The sequence below is a fragment of the Falco punctatus genome, assembly GCF_963210335.1.
Source record: "Falco punctatus genome assembly, chromosome: 16".
Taxonomy (NCBI): domain Eukaryota; kingdom Metazoa; phylum Chordata; class Aves; order Falconiformes; family Falconidae; genus Falco; species Falco punctatus.
In genome coordinates, this window is record NC_137596.1 from 4,311,373 (window position 1) to 4,327,388 (window position 16,016).

The window sequence follows — 16,016 nt, forward strand, 5'->3', positions numbered from 1 at the left end:
CGAGCACAAGCAAAGAGACAGAAATGTCTAGAAAAATCAGGCTTGGTACCAACTCGGAGGCTTTCTGCCGATCAGAGGCCCTGGAGGGGTAAAACCAGCTTGCTGGGTAAGTTAACACGCAGTTTTCAAGTCTATATGCCAAATATTTTCACAAGCATTAATTAGCTGAATTTCCCCATGCACCAGAAGTAGGTATACATTCCCTAGCTCATAGACAGAAACACACATGTAAAGTCACAGAGGAAAAGCAAAGGCCATGAAAAGTTCCGTCGCCCTGCTGCCCCCAGGAAACCAGGGAGTAACTGGTGCACGGGTACGGGACACGACTGGCCTTAACCTCTGAGTCACGTCAATGCACAAGCCGAGACAGAGCTGGAAGGCCTGGTGTTTTAACCCTAAACCATGACTGACTGGGAGGACATAAGCATGTTCTGGCAACCCCAGCTCCTCTCATCAGTCCCTCTGCTACCAAGAGGGTCAAGGGTACCTTGACTGGAGACCAAAACACGTGCTCACAGGATGGCAAGGCGCAAATATCCTCCTGTTTCATGCTCCCCTCATCCCCCTGCTTCCCTGCTGTCCAGCCCTGTTCCATCACAGGTGGCAGGCAATGAAATCATCGCCACTCCCACCCAAAACCTCATGCTGCACATCTATTAAAAGGAAAGTTAGGTACCTGCCAACACAACCGCTGGTCGGCCCTCCTGCTGGGTCAGGACTGTGCCCTTTATACGGTAACAACCTGCAAATCCCGAGGCCGCAGGAATCTGCTGCTCCGCGTAAGGGCTCAGAGGCGTTTGCAGCCTGCATGGGGCAGATGTGTCCACACCACCCAAGCGCTGGCCAGGGCAAGTTTCTAAATCACTCATGCGGACCCTCTTTCCCAGATGTGAAATCACTTCCCTGTGTAATAGCAAACCCCACAGCCATCAGTCAAAACTCGCCAAAGCCTAAAATCTTTCCCCCCAGAATAAGGAGAGGCCAGCGGACGATTCCCTGGTGCCACAGAGGCCAACAGGAGAGTCCCCATCGATTCAGCAAGACTGGGATTTGGTGGTGCAGCACCAACAGTGACAGCCTGTTGCTGCCACCCTCATCAGTGGGAGGCTCCGGAGCAAAGAGAGGAGCGTCGGCACGGGGTTGGGGTAGGGAAAAGGCTTGCGATTTCGCCAGTACTTCAAGAGTCCCAGAGGAGAAGAGTCCGCAAGCAGGGCCAGGAGACCCGTTCCTCTTGGCAGCTGGCGTTCGTGCTTGCAATTCCGTCACCACTACGCCCCGGCAGCTCATAGTACATCCAAGAGCATGGGTCCTGCCAAGGCAAACTTTATTTAACCTGCGCTCTGCCAGACTGTCTGCATTCTTCTCAGGCGAGGCATTCAGGCCAAGGGCGTCTTTCCCCATCTAAGTGGGACAATGTGAGCAGAGAGTCGGGAATAGCAACACCTAAAGGTAACCAGGGGCAAAGGAACAGCAGGTAGCCATCACCGGGGCCAGAGCTGCAACACGATGCTCCCTTCTTCAGCATGAAACAAGGTGCTTAGCTGCAGGTCTTGAATGGTGCACACCTAGGAAGTGCCAGCTGCAAAGGCAAAGACCATTAAAAAGACTGAAAACAAGCCCTGGCACAGCAGCAAGGCCTGTTACGCCTCTGAGCAAGGCATTACAGGAGCACGGGCAATGCTCCTGGTGATCCCAGTAACAGCACTGGAAATGGGGAGACACAGCCTCTACGCTTAGCCTCACCAGGGATCCCGAGTACTGAAGCTGCTACAGGAGTGCCAGAGATCCAAAGCATAGCTTCTACCTGTCTTAAAGTACAAAATGTCACAGCACAGACTTCCCTGGGAAAAGGCTGCGTTTGAAATACAATTGCTTGAAAGGGTTTTTATCTCCAGCCATCAGTAGAGTTTAGCACCCTGGATCACGTTAAAGCCTCCAGCCATCCCCAACTAAATTAAAGTGTTAAACTGCGGCTCCTCTAGAGGCAAGAGCTTTTATTAACAAGGTTTTTCATTAACATGTTTTCTTATACAACCTGCTTTACTAATTGAGAAAACATTTGACAAGCAACAGAAGTTCAGAGACTTGGGGACAGAGCTGTAAACAGTACAACCCTGCATCTAGGGAGATGAGATGGAACGCTGACTTGAAATTCATCTCAGCCATAGTCACTTACCATCCTTTAAAAGGCCGTAGAAAGCAAAGAACAAGCTTTCTTTTTCTTAGGAATGTTCCTAAAATAGCTAAAAAAAAAAAAAAAAAAATCAAGCAAATACTGAGCAAAGTGAAACTTAAAGAAGACAGCATGCATTTCCAGACAGCTCAGGAGCAGACTGAGGACTGACAAATGCTGGAAGGCCTCGTACAAACAACTTACCATTTCTAGCTCATTTATTTCCATAAAGTCACCAGAACTAGGCAACAAGGCCTAGAAGTAACATCTATAAATCTGATCACGTGTGCATGCATTGCTATTACTTAAGTGCTTACAGGTCTTAGTTCCCACAGTTGCAAAACACCATTGATGGATTTTTTTTATTTTTTTTTTTTTGCTTGGTCTGACAACTCACTGCCTAAAGGGCAGCATCTGAGGACAGCTCCATCGGTTTTGTCCCACCTGCGCTGACGCGTGCCACAGCTCCATGTGAGCTCCTGAGAAGAGGCCAACTGGCCCCATCACGCAGTGCTCAGGCAGCAGGATACTCACTGCTAGGAAAGGGGGAAGAGGTATCCAAACCCACAAAGTACAATCACATGCAAAAAAGTGGAAACTAGACAGGAAAGGGGACAAGAAAGAAGGAGAAACCCAAGCTGGGGGCAAATGGAAGGAAGACTAACTAACTGTGCTCTGGGTTCCCTTTTGCCATTCTATCGGTGTGTGGACCCATTCCAAAAGCACTGGAAAGAGAAGAACTGTCAAGACTGGTCCATCTGGCTCAGCATCTTCCCTGGGAGAGCAGCTAATGCTCTCAGACACTTTGAAAGAAATTATCAAAACAGAGTAACCTGCCACGAAGAGTTTTCCTTCCTACTCTCAACGTGCACCTGTTAAAGCCATCGCCAGCACCCACTCTGGGGAACGCACACTACATTTGCACAACACGCACAGGGGCAGGCACCAGCAACGTTCATTAAACGGCGAGGAGCAAAGTAACTCCTCAGCTCTCACAACTGTAGCTGCAACCCAGGGTCACACCAAGCTTTATTGAAAAAATATTTTTTTTCAATAAAACCCCAATTTCTATGGCAAATTGACCTTTCCATCAGGCAGACTCGCTGTACCGGGATCAGGATTAAGAGCTCAGGCTTCTCACAAAGGATCTCCAAATACGTGCTAGTCCAAAGCTCACCTTCACCAGCAGATCACAGATGATTTTTTTGCACTATTAAAGGACTAAGCATCTGAGATTCATGTGCCACATTGAATGTACACACACGCCTGCTCCCAGGTAGAAATAAATCCGGCAAGAAATAGATGTATCTTTTTTTTTTTTTTTAATGTCTGATGACTTACTATTCTCATTCTGCTATTTCATGAAGAAATAACCTTAATAAGAAAGAAAGAAAAACAAACCCATCACCGAACCATCTCCTTACACTTTGGTTGAAACCAGAAATAGATAGAAAGTGACCTCCTGGGCTCAGATGTTCAAATGCTTTGCTAGGGCCCAATGCAAAGAGACAGACTGCAAAGGCTGTGAACTCCTGGACGCTAGTCTGGAGGTGCATAGCTTGCCCATGCTGTAAGGGTCCTCTGTTTGAAACAGCTGCTGATGGAGGAATGAAATGGCTGCTAAAAAAGAGCTGATTTAATGCCATGGCTTAAGCTGGAACTTCAAGGTCAGCTGAAGGGGCCCATTAAGACAGGAACGGCAGAAATGCCCTGGGAATGAGAAACAAGGCCTGGGGGGTACATACCTTGGCCCTCCTCCAGCACCTAGAAGCAACAAGGGCTGCTAAGACAGAACAGCCTTATGGTAAAGACAGACTAAGAGTCAGGAACAGGCAAAACACAGTGTATAGACTCGGTTTTACCTGCCTCCTGTGAGCCGGACGCGCTCACTTAAGTGGGCTACCCAGGGACTTCGCCCACAGGCAGAGAGAGCTCAACTCCGCAAGTAAAGGTTCGACAGGTTGGATTTGCTTAGTCTGGAAAAAAGAGATGGACCAGGAATGGACAAAAAGAGATGGTACTCCTCAGATTTACAAAACAGCTGCCAGAAGGTAGTAAAACTCTGTTTTTCTCATCCATCAAAGTTAGGATAGGAACTGCTAAGTCCACTTGAGCCAAGTAATGGTTGAGTTAAATATGCTGATTGTAATAAAAATCGGAAGCAACAGTGCTTCCCCCGCCCCCCCCCCCCCCCAAACTGGGCATTTTAAGGCTTTAGGGAAACACAAACTGGAGGCCACGCTAGGAAGAAGACAAGAACGCCTCTACTAGTCTGCATTAGCTGTATAAATACAAATAGCTCTATAAATATACGTGAGCTGTGCATAACAGTAGCGAGCCCAGCTCATCATCTACTACTTTCCACCCCAGAAGGCGGCCTCCATTTCCCTGAGGTCAGTTAACACGGCATGGCTAACCAGAAGCTCAAAAAAGACCCGTGAGACCAAGGTAGCGAAAAGGATTTAAGAAAAAAGCAACATCTGGAAATGCACAAGGCATTCAAGCATCTGACTCTTATGAAATCGAGAGAGGCTGGTACTTAAATCACTAGACCATCCCTCCCTTCACAGTACTTGTCACCCAAATTCCTCCCCAAATTGTGCCTCAAACCACAAGAATATCTTCAACTCAAGAGCTCAGAAAGAGCAACATTTCAGTGCTCTGACTGTAAAACATTTCTGAGCAAAGCTTGTAAAACTGAAGAAGCAGCTGCAGCGGGCACAGTCAGAAGAATGGAAAAACACCAATGGAGAGCTTTCGCCCCCAGGCTCGCTTTTAGCACCTGCTACTTCAGCCCACATCCACCTTCTCCACGCAGCCGCCAGCAGAAACACGTGCAGCCCGCTGCTGGCACACTCAGCTCAAACGCCTTCAAAAGCAAACCCACGCTTGTCCAGGCCATCAGTAAACCCTTTGCAGAGGAAGGAAACAGAAAAGAAAAAAAGCCCTCCGTAAATCAAAGAGTACAAAGCATCCCAAGCCCTTTTAAACTTCTGGCCAAAGACACACACGCAAAAAGTAAACTATTCTTCTCGCCTTACTGGAAATGTTCCTCTCCTGCTGCCCTATAAAAAGTTTACAATTGTATACGCTATGAACAATACGTCCTGTACGCCTGCCTAAGCACACGGTAATGAAGTGTTTGACCAGTGAGGCAGCATTCCCATGGCTGAGTGCCTTCCCCTTGAACACAGTGTCTTGCCAGCCTCGCATCTCCCAAGCATAAGCTCCACGGAGGGCAGCTGCACCGAAGGGAGCAAGAAACAAATCAAACTGCAAGCAGTTGACACCGGTAGCATTTGCATCCAACGTACCTTGATCAGATTTGCCCGTGCTGGCACCTTGCCAGCATAGGGCAGCAGGATTTTTTGCGAGAGGCGAGAGCTGGAGGAAGCCCTGGGAGAAGTGGGTACGCAGGACATGTTACTGTGGGGCAGAGAGGAGTGAAACCAGATCATCTCCTACTGCCTGTAGGCATGAAACCACACTTCAGTGTGGGGACTTGGGGCACCACTCTGTGCTGCTCCCTCCAAATCACACCTGCTGCAAAAAAATTGTCTAAACACACAGGGCTCCAAATCCAACCTCTTCTCCCCCTAGTGAGTTAACCAAGCTGCTCTGTTTTTTGCTTTTCTCAAGTCAGATCTCCCCGCGCCGCCGTGGGGCTCAGGAAAGGGGGAGAAAGCTACGTGATTAAAAAAAAATCGTCCCAAAACCCCCTTGATTTTTAACAAAGCATCCCAGCTTTCGGTAACATCTTCATCAAGTATTTATTGAGCCAATTAAGCTCTCAGCGGTGCCCCAGGGAGAGGCCAGGCTGTCTCAGCCAGGTCCTGCTCAGAGCAGATTGCTTCATTAGCCCACTTCAGAATCAAAATACATAAAAACACCATTAACCCTTCAAAAGCCAGGGAAAACTAAAACTAACAGGGAGACATTACTTCCTCTCAATCCTTTTCTTCTTTGTCTATTTGAAATAGGAAGTTGTTGTGGGTTTGTTGTTTTTTTTCTTTTTTTTTTTAATATGGGATAAAAGTTGGCACGTATCTAATTGCTGAAACAGAATCAAAAGAAAAGAAAAGACAGATGCAGTTAAAATAATGTTGCAATTGTTATCAAAAGCACAGAGTGCTTGCTTCATTCTAGTGGCTGGTTTTGGAAGAATGCTGCTTCTAGAAGAGGAAAAAAAAATAATTCTGTTTGGGACAGAGATTCAAAGCTGGATCCAAAATTTCCAGGTGCTTGGAGACAACTGAATTGAGGCCCGTTTCCAAGCTGGTTTTTATTTACATACACACACGAAGACACACAGAGCCCCGAAGATCACTTTTGCTGACATACCACAGGCCTGCGATTTCTACTGCTCCTTGCAGCTACGATACAAACAGCCAAAGACAGAGCTGAGGAGGAAGATGCCGTGAGGTTGGTTCCTCTACATACAAACTCCGACGCTGGCTTTTTGGCTGGGGTGCACACCTGCAGGTCAGAGCCTTTGCTGCCACGTACCTGGGCCTGCCAGCACAGCCCATCGACGTGTGGTGGCAAAGGTCCTTATTAAATGTGCCCAAATCATCACCCCCAGGTGACAAGCCAGAAAAGCGAATGGATTTAGTTGCTCCAGCCACACCAACATTGCACGTTTGGCAGCTTGTTTCTGCCAGCAAAACTCCCGAGGTGCTGCCCGAGCCCAGAGTGGTAAGCTCCCTGCCAGCTACAAAACCAAAAGAAAGTGGGGGCAGCCATGCTGGGAACAGCTTTAGCATAAACCTTCCTGGTTTCTCCTGGCACGTGAAGAGCAGGAGTCAACCCTCAGCTTTAATGCCTTTTTCAGAGACAACACAGGGAGGGAACGGGGAGCCTCCGCAGTGAACGCCTGCCCACGGCACAGCCACGTCCCCCCCCCAGGATACCCCCTACACTGGGTGACACACGGACAGCCCAGCGTCGTGCTGACCCCCAGTGTGACCAAGCACCGAGATGAGGTCTGGCTCACCGTTTCCGCTGTTGGACATGGCTCCTGCAGGGCTCCAGATGGCCAGGGCTGGGCAGAAATGCTTGCCCATGAGCAGCACGTTCCCAGCACGCCCACAGCTGCAGGTGTTTGGCTGCCCAAGCAGGCAGGTTTACTCAGGGACACTTAAGAGGGTCAAGCAACACTACATGCTGGTGGCACTTTCAAGTCAAGAGGGTCAAGGAGGCTGCCAAGGGTCTTTGGTTTTGGCAGTTCTGTTGGCACAGAGATCAAGGAAGAAAGAAGAGAAAAACCACCCAGCAAGCAACTCCCTGAAGCTTTGAGCTCCTTGACTCACACCAGCAGTTGCACAAGTGCTTGCAACACCTGGCGAGACACAGGCAGGCTCTGGCGCAGAGCCTCAAAGCCAAGAGGACAGCAAGAAGGCAAGGGCAGCCTGGGGTTGCACGTGGGGGAAACCTCTAGCAACAGCCCACCTGAACCCATCTTGTGCAACGGTTGGGCACCGTGCCGCATCTCTGCCGAAGGAGGGACGGGAGATGCGCCATGAGACCAAGCTGCAGCACCCTTTGGACCAGTGCAGGTATCTGGCGTGCCAAAGGGACATCGGGCTCAGCTGCAAGGGCCCTTTGCCACCCTGTTTAATCAACAATCCAGGACCTTTGTCAATCACAGACTGTGGATATCAGTCCAAGGGGTTCTCACTTGGTGGAGCTGAAAGCCGAGCAAGCCCCCGGTGTGAGGGCTAATGAAAGCAGCCACACTGCTGAACCGTTACCCCTCAACACACACAATAAAGCAGGGATGGGGGGGACACAAAACCTGACAGCATGGAGAGACGGGAAAAGACAGAGGGAAGGCCATGGCAATGCAACAGTCACCCTGGAGACGGGAGGCCCCGCTGCTGATAGTGGTTTTTACCTCTGCAGGGAGTGACCTCCATAGCAGCCAGCTATGAGACCACTTCAAGGGCCATGGAGACACATCCTGCTCCCCACAGCCTTGCATCTCCTGTCAAAAGTGCACTGAATGTGCAGGACAGCATTGGAAAGGACAAAACCTGGAATAACCCACAGCCCTACAGGCTGCAGCACCATTCATGTCAACCACATCCTCCCTGTACCTGCCCCGGCGTGTGGCATCGGCTTCCTCCACATGCCGTAGCCATACCTTGCCCAGATGGTTTCCATAGGCAAGCAGGTTGCCTGTGTCGAGGTGTTTGCTCTTTAGACCAGGACCTAGCCAAACTGTTTATCCAAACCCTAAGAGACTGAAGCCCCTGCCAAAATCTAGGCTGCAACAAGAATTCAGATGCTCCAGACCTACTGCTGATAGGATGAAGACTACCATGACTCTGTGGCCTTGCCCAGCTCTTGACCCCCAGCAACACTGGGTAAGATCTAGCACCTCAAATCAGAGACAACCCCTTGCTACTACAGCCTTCCTAGGACTACTCAGCCCCATTTCAGCGTACATACTCAAAACTTACCCTGTGCACTGGCCAAGTGCCCCTTCTCTCCTCTGTTCCCACTCCAGGGCCCAGTGTCCCTCACTGCAGCACCCCAGAGTCAGGCTCCCCACAAGACCATGGTCCAAGACTCAGCTCAGGGGTAGACCTGAGCTCAGACGGACCTTCCTTTCCCCTGCTAGTTCAGCAGTGGCTGAAACCTCGGGAGAGCCAGCTCAAGAGAGGAAACCCTACAAGGAAAACAGGCCAAAGCTAGCCAGACTCGCAAAGGGAACCAGAGCTAGAAGAACTCGCAAGAAACCACCCTCATAAAAGCCTGATAGTCATCTGTAAGCAGTCTCGCAGCATCCCTGGCTCTCCATCTACATCTCACACAGAGTGGAACATCACCTCCCCAAATCCACCTGCTTTGCCGAGCAATGACGGGACAGGGTGCAAAGCCTGGAGGAGCACCGGAGTGACCCAAAGGGAACAGTAAGGCAAACGGTGCTGAGCTCCTGGGTTAAGGCAGGGATAATTTGCATTTATTTTAACTCATGCTCAGTGGAACATGACACCGTCAAAGCTGCTGCGTAGTTCCACACGCTCCCTTATATACACACGCAGGGGCTTCCGAGCCCTGGCTGGGACTCTGCGCCCCAGCCCCACTCAGGTTACAGGGTGCAGACAGTCGGGGTGTGCCCAGACACCTTCCCTCTGCTCGGTGCTTTGCGTTGCCACGGCTGTCTGTGGTGATGCGTAGGAAAGAGCTCGGAAAAGCACACAGACCTGGATCTGCACCTGAAATTCTCCCAGGTCCATCCCCGGGATCCTGGCACTCTGCTGGGGCTCCCCTCCAGAAGGGGAAGCAGATGTGGGCCTGGGAGAACCCCAGCAGCAGCTGAAGGTATGTGTGAGCTGTCACCCCAGCTGCCTCCAGGTCGTCCTGGCACTGGCAGACCCCTGACCTAGTGACCATTGTCCTGTTGGGGACAGACTGAGGGCAGGGCGCAGGGTCACAGCCATGGTGCGACACACACGCTTGATGTGTATTTTTAACACCACTTTGACTCACAAGGCTCTAAAAAGCACACAGATTCTCCAAATGGCTCTTCCACCAAACACCCCCAGAGCTCAGAATAGCCCCATCTACTCCCCTTTGCAAACAGGTCCCTGTTGCAGCCTCCCCACGAACGAGATCTACATTTGCAGCCTGTGGGAGGGAAGCGGACAGAGGAGGGGTGCAGAGCCAGAGCAGGGCAGCGGGTTTGTTTACAGGCACGGACCCAGCGTGTGGAGAGGCTGCTGGAAGCAATCCTCAGCCCTGGGGTCATTCCCACTCCCAGCGAACCTCCCAGCCCCTCCACCTCCCCTCCAGCCGCCTCTCCTTTCGGCTCCGAAAAAGGATCGCTCCCTGTTACACAACGGGATGAGCACCGCACGGATGCGGGCTTGCACACTCGGCCTCCCTTTTACTTAACAATACCTTTTTCGGTCATACAGCCTTCCTCTCCCCGGCTGCCATTAAACTGACAGTCAGGGGAGATGGATAGCCCCTGGCTCCAGCTATTTCAGCTATGGAGAAGAGGGGAAAGAGTGCGGTGGGATGCTCTATGCGGAGAACGGCGAATGGAGCAGGGTAGGGAGGTCCCGTAATCAGCAACAGCGTGGTCACAGCAATCACTTGATGTTACTGCAGGGGATGTCATGGGCATCGCAAGCCCAAGGGAGAAAAGTCCCCAAAGGAGAGGGTTTGGCTCTCTGGAGATGCTGAATCTTGTTCTTGGTGTATTTCTGTTGAATTCTGCTCTGGCAAAAGGTGCACTCAGTGCAGGGCAGTAGCAATGCCCATGAAGGCAGCTGCGAGAAGGCTGCAGGAGCAGTATGCTACTCACCAAATACAAGCTGGCAGAGAAATATCCAGCAGCAATTCCTCTCCTAACACCCAAAACACAGCTAGGACATCTCCTTTCCACCACTCACCACCTAAGCCAGCCACTGATAGGAACAGAGAAGGACCTCATCTCTTGGAGGGATGATGCCTACTCCTACTTTGTGACCAGCAACTGCTAAAGAGACAGGATGCGCACCCATCTGCTGCCCCATGTTTGTCTGCCTGTTCTCTGGGGCAGGAACAACGATGCCTTGAATAGCACACACTCCCAGAACAGCTTCTGGCATTTTCTCCACCTGTAAAGGGTACCCAGACGCAGTGCCAGTCAGAATGCCAGTGCCAGAGCTGTGCCAGGTCTGGCTGAGCAGCGATCAAGTTGCAAATACTTAAATGGAAAAGAAATGCCACCAAATCCACGCTGTCCCTGGACAGGCAGCTGGCAGCAGGTCTGAGCTACAGATTTCCTGATCTGCTCAGGACAGCAGCGGTCACCTGGGCCAGCCATGACAAGTCTCAGCTACTCTTCCGTGTGGCTCAGGGACAGGGTGCAATGGCAAGCCAGCACAGAGGCGCCCCATTCCCACTTCTCCTGCACTGTTGAGGTAACCACACGCCTCATCTTGAGTCTTTGTCACAGGCATTGTTTCCACTCTGCTATCAGATCACAGCTTTCACGACAGGCAGACACTGACTGCTGTCAGGGCAGCTCCTACGCTCATCCTGCTGAGCCCCAGCCCTTGACATGGGCTTCCACAATCACTACAAACCTGCCACCCTGGCTTGCAGAAAGGAGAACCTCCACCCTAACCCCTTTCCCTTTCAGGAAACCAAAGTGCTGTCCCAAGCACAGCTTTCTGGGTTGGGGTGGTAACTACAACAGCAGAAACAAGGGAGGAAAATGTTCCCTGCAGCAATCCACCAGCCACACCATCCTCCTAGCAACGGGTCAGTTCACACCACGCAACTCCTTCCCTTGTCCCATTCACACCAGACCTGCAGAGCCAGCAGAAACATGTGGACAGTGCCAGGGACACAGGGTTAGTTCAAAAGGTTGTATTTGCACCCTGTCCTGATCACCACACCAGGGAGTCACAGGACTTCCCAACACCCCCCCCAGCCAAAGGTTTGCCTGCAGCACACGTGGGTTCACTCAGACCCGTTGAAGCGGAGCAGCTACAAACACATTTACGCTCATGCTGCTCTGCTAGCGCAATTTGTGAAGCTCCTTCAACTTCCAGCACCAGGCATGTGCTGTGTGTATAACAGCTTCTCTAGTGTAAAATACCAATGCCACGTGTCAGTGCTGCATGCTCCCTGGGTGACCAGGACACAGCTTATTAGGAGGTGATGATGTGCCCATTCAAGCTCTCATACCTCCGTACTTACACACAAGGATTGGGTTCCAGCTCATTCCCCAAGAGACCAGAGCCCGTTTTGGAGAAATGGGAGCAACATCTACCCCGTCCCACCCGAGGAAACAGACTCGGGAGTGACAGCCAGCAGCTCTTGACCTCAAAGCACTTTAGCAACCTCAGCAAGGGCAGCTTAAATTACCAGCTCAGTTATAATGTGCTGCCCTGCACATTCTGACACTGGCTTTGAATGCCTGCGAGAGAAGAAAAGGTGCAGGAGTGGGAAAAGCACTGCTCCGAGACTCCCTCCTAGCCAAAGTCCTTCCGGGAAGGCTTTCCTTTTACTCTGAAGGACCATATCCTTAGCTAGTGATAGTCACAGACCTACACAAGAAGACAGAAACGCTCTCTGTTTGTGTGTCTTGGCCTAGTGCCTTACCACACAGAGGCACTGGCCCCAGAAAAGCTTGGCAAGTACATACCAGCTGGAAAGGAAGTCTTTCCCTAATGCATCTGCCCAAGGCACAGGCACTAGTGGCCCACCACAGACCAGAGAGGGGTGCATCAGTGAGAGCAAAGGCCCTGGGAGGCCACGCTCTGAGCTGTTCTTTTCAAGTCACTGTTCCCTGTGCCTGTTTATTCTCCTTTCGTAGAAAGGACAAGCTGAGCCTCTGGGCAGCCAGAAAGGTCAGGGGGCCAGCCTTTCCCTGGAGGGCCAAGGAGCTGGGCACTCTTGCCCCTTCATGAGGCAAGAAGCCTCCCATTCCCAGAGTTGGATTTTTCCTTTCTCCTATTGTTAAAAGGGCAGAAAGCTGTCCGTTAGGAGTTACGCTGCTGCTCACAGGCAAAGAGCTCCTCGTGCAAATCTCTTGAGATACTTACTCTACATACACATGACATTGTCTTTACAGAACCCTGTTATGTGATGCCACGGAAAGCATTTATCTGCCTTCAGGCGAGAGCTCCGGTTTAGACTAACTCCAAAGGGAACACCACCACACAGAGCTGTGAGGTTGGTTGCCGAGACCTTACCTTTGAATGAGGGTCCCAAAGAGCAGGTGGAAGACCTTCTGGACGTTCTCTGTGCACAGCCAGCTCCAGTGATCCATCAGCAGCAGACGAAGCACATCCAGGGCCAAGTCAGCCAAAGCTGTCTCAGAGTCTGCCAGGAGGAAGAGGAGGGTCGGATGAATAAGCCAACTCAGTACCTAAGCAAAACTGGTATAAAGCATCATCTGAAATTCTCTCTTTTCCCTAACAACCTGCTAGACACTTTTCTCCCCATTCAAACACCTCGTGCCATATGCAGATGACCTGCAGTGGCACAGCCAGCCTGGGGAGCCTGCCTTTCCCAGGCTCCTGCCCCAATCAGCCTCTTTCAGTCCCACTTTCACCCAAGCATCCCCAATCTCCTTACCAAGGGGTGCGCCAGACCAGAACGTGGCTGTTCCGAGTGCTCAGTTTCTTCTCAGTTAAACCATGGGATTATCAAACCCCAGTCCACGCACAGGGATGGTTATGTGCCCAAAACAGGTGAGAAAGAAGGCAGTGACTGTAGCCAGAAGAAAGGTACATTGCTGAGGACTATTTTCCTAATTTTCACCGCCAGTTTTCCAGGCGCAAGACTCAGCACGGTGTCCGCAGGCTGCCATCGTGTGGCAGGTCCAAGTCTCAGCAGAAAGATGGAGGAACCACATCTGGCTAAGCCAGATGCATCAGTTAAAACAAAAAAACCCCAAATATTTCTGGTGACACAGACCTGGGACAACAAAACTTCCCTCTGATCCTCAGGAGAATGTCAAAGCCTACAATGTAAACGCATTCTACTTGCTGGAAAATTACTTTTATGCCGTATAAATACTTTTAGTATTTTTATGCCAAAGCATCATAGGTGTTACACTGAACAAGCTTATTAACGTACTACAAACTGAGACAATCACTCCCAGGTCAGCACCCCAACACGAGGCTACTGCATCAGCTCTCTTGGCAGTGAGCTCCTGCACAGTAGCTTCTCCTACTCCAACCTTCCCCGATGCCTGATCTTTCAACCACTCTGCCTACCAAGAGCCAACGAGACTGTTCACGCACAATTTACTGCTGGAGACAAAGGGGAGAGGGATTCTGGACCCCAGCACCTCTCCTTCCGTCCTCTTCCTCTCTCCTGCTGCATAAGAGCCGCACTAATTAACACCAGGCCATTTGACTTGGAAAAGACAGGGCTAAGTGCATTTGGCCCTCTTGCTCTGGACCATGTGTAAGTTACTCCTCACTTGCTTTGCCCTTTGAGACTTGACTTCCCTGTGCAAAAACTGGAGCAGGCTGTTTAGCTTCACCATAACCTCACACACAGAGCATCATCAGCAAGCTCTGTTTATTCCTGTAGCATCCAAGTCCCCTTCCTCAGAGAGCTGCTGGCCAACCTCTTCTCAGAAATCACGTAGTGAGCAGATAAGGACACTGGTTGCCTTTTAGCCAGCCACTCCTCAGACATTTATACTCCTTACCCTGCCAGACCAGCCTGCCCTGTCTCGGCTCTGAAGCATCACAGACCTGCAGGCATTTGACATCATTCACGTTCATTATCCTTACGAGCTCAGCTAACTTGGCCTGCCTGTATCTCTTGTGCTCTGCACAGAGCACTGGCCTCCCCTACCAGTCCTGCTTCCCGGCAGCCCCAAAACAACCACAGGCGTGTGTCTGAAGATTATAGGCAAAGCTGGTAGCACAGGCTAGGTTTCAGAATAGCAGACTCATCCTGTCACAAGCACATGCTTTCAGTCAGAGCTTGCCAAACTTCAACCACTGGAGTGAAATTTTTGGAAAGTTCCAGCTGATACAGCTCAGCTATTCCAAGAAAAAGATTAGACAACATATTTCAGCTCGTGTTCAGGATAAACTTGTAACTGCTTTGAGAGGCTGTAAGCACCCCTGTACTTCAGAGAAGGGGTCTATAATGAGAAAGGGAAAGTCACTCCTTTAACTAGGATTACAAGTTTGCTATTCTCACCAAATCTAGCAAAATGTAACAGACTCTCAAAAGGTCCATTTATAGTGCATGGATTTATATCAAGGCTAACTTGAGACTACCAAGAAATCGTAACTTGGCCATTTTTCACTTTCTATGAGCTCGCTTTTATAACATTGGCAGTTTAAGCAGCGTGTCCTCAAGAAACTTGTTTCTGCACAGAGTACACTAGGAGAAGATCTACACTGACACAGCCGAGCCAAGACCCAATTTGCTTCCACTAGCAACACAGACCAGAACAATCACCCAACAGGACTGGAAAAACTCAGTTTGTTTTGCCTTTGATCAAGGTGCAACAGGCAGACCAGGTCCTCATACCGAAGCCCTGGCAAGCTGAGCCTGCAGGCGTTGGAGCTGTTGCAGTACCGATGGAGGTGACACACTAAAGCACTAACAGAGGGGCTGAGCTCACCAGAGTCCGTGTCTGGGGGCACCCCCTGCTCCGACGTGCCCAACCTGTCCACATCCTCCTGCATGGAGCTTTTCTTAGCTTCTCTGCCTCCCTCGCCTTCGGGAGCTTTCCTGGGGACTGCCTCCAGCAGCTTTTCCTGCTTCTGGATGAAGGACTCCATAGCAGCCAGTGACAGGGTGCCAGAGACCTACAGAAGCACCAGTATATTAGTACCACAGCGGTGAGCTGCACAGAGCCAGAGCTGAACAGATATACGAGATCTCCACCGCCCAGACAGCTTCCCACCACCTGGTTTGCACCTTGCTGCAGCCAACAGCACAACCAGCACTGCTTGCTGCCTTTCTGCAAAGGCCTGGCATGTGGGAAGAATGCTGCAGCAGCCACGACCCTTGTGCACATGGATTATTCCAAGCCAGCACCCAAACAGGGCAATGATTAAAATCACGAAAAGATTGCAAAAGGGATCTGAACTTACAGTGCTGCCCTCCCTGATAGAGTACACGATCCTGTCATGCGCTTCACTCACACTCAGCACTGGAGCAATTTTACTGGATGAGAACCTCAGCCTGGACCTGGAGAGGAGAGACAGGGCGCAGTCAGTTTTCTCCACAAGCCGAGAGTGATGAGTTTCCCAGCCTCAGCCAAGAACCAGGGCCAGCTTTGTCCAGTACCACGTCACTTTTGACCTAAAGTGGTTCAAAAAAGCATCTGCTCCCAAGATAACTAAGAGTGGCAGTAAAA

At 50.7% G+C, this 16,016-nt stretch overlaps 1 protein-coding gene across 10 annotated transcripts in view; it reads right to left on the reverse strand.

Moving 5' to 3' along the window:
• SNX19 (sorting nexin 19) overlaps positions 1-16,016 on the reverse strand; it is a 132,035-nt gene that overhangs the window by 110,801 nt on the left and 5,218 nt on the right. For 9 of the 10 annotated variants that reach the window (XR_013924044.1, XR_013924045.1, XR_013924046.1 and 6 more), the window contains exons 6-8: positions 15,751-15,847; positions 15,276-15,462; positions 12,871-13,000 (exon numbers count right to left, since the gene is read on the reverse strand). Coding sequence is in view for 6 of the 10 variants with exons in the window: in XM_080366677.1 (XP_080222803.1) it covers positions 12,871-13,000; positions 15,276-15,462; positions 15,751-15,847 (414 nt within the window). In the remaining 4 variants the exon portion in view is untranslated. Of the gene's footprint in view, positions 1-4; positions 4,150-12,870; positions 13,001-15,275; positions 15,463-15,750; positions 15,848-16,016 lie in introns of those variants that run through there. The other variant, XM_080366676.1, reaches the window with a different exon arrangement.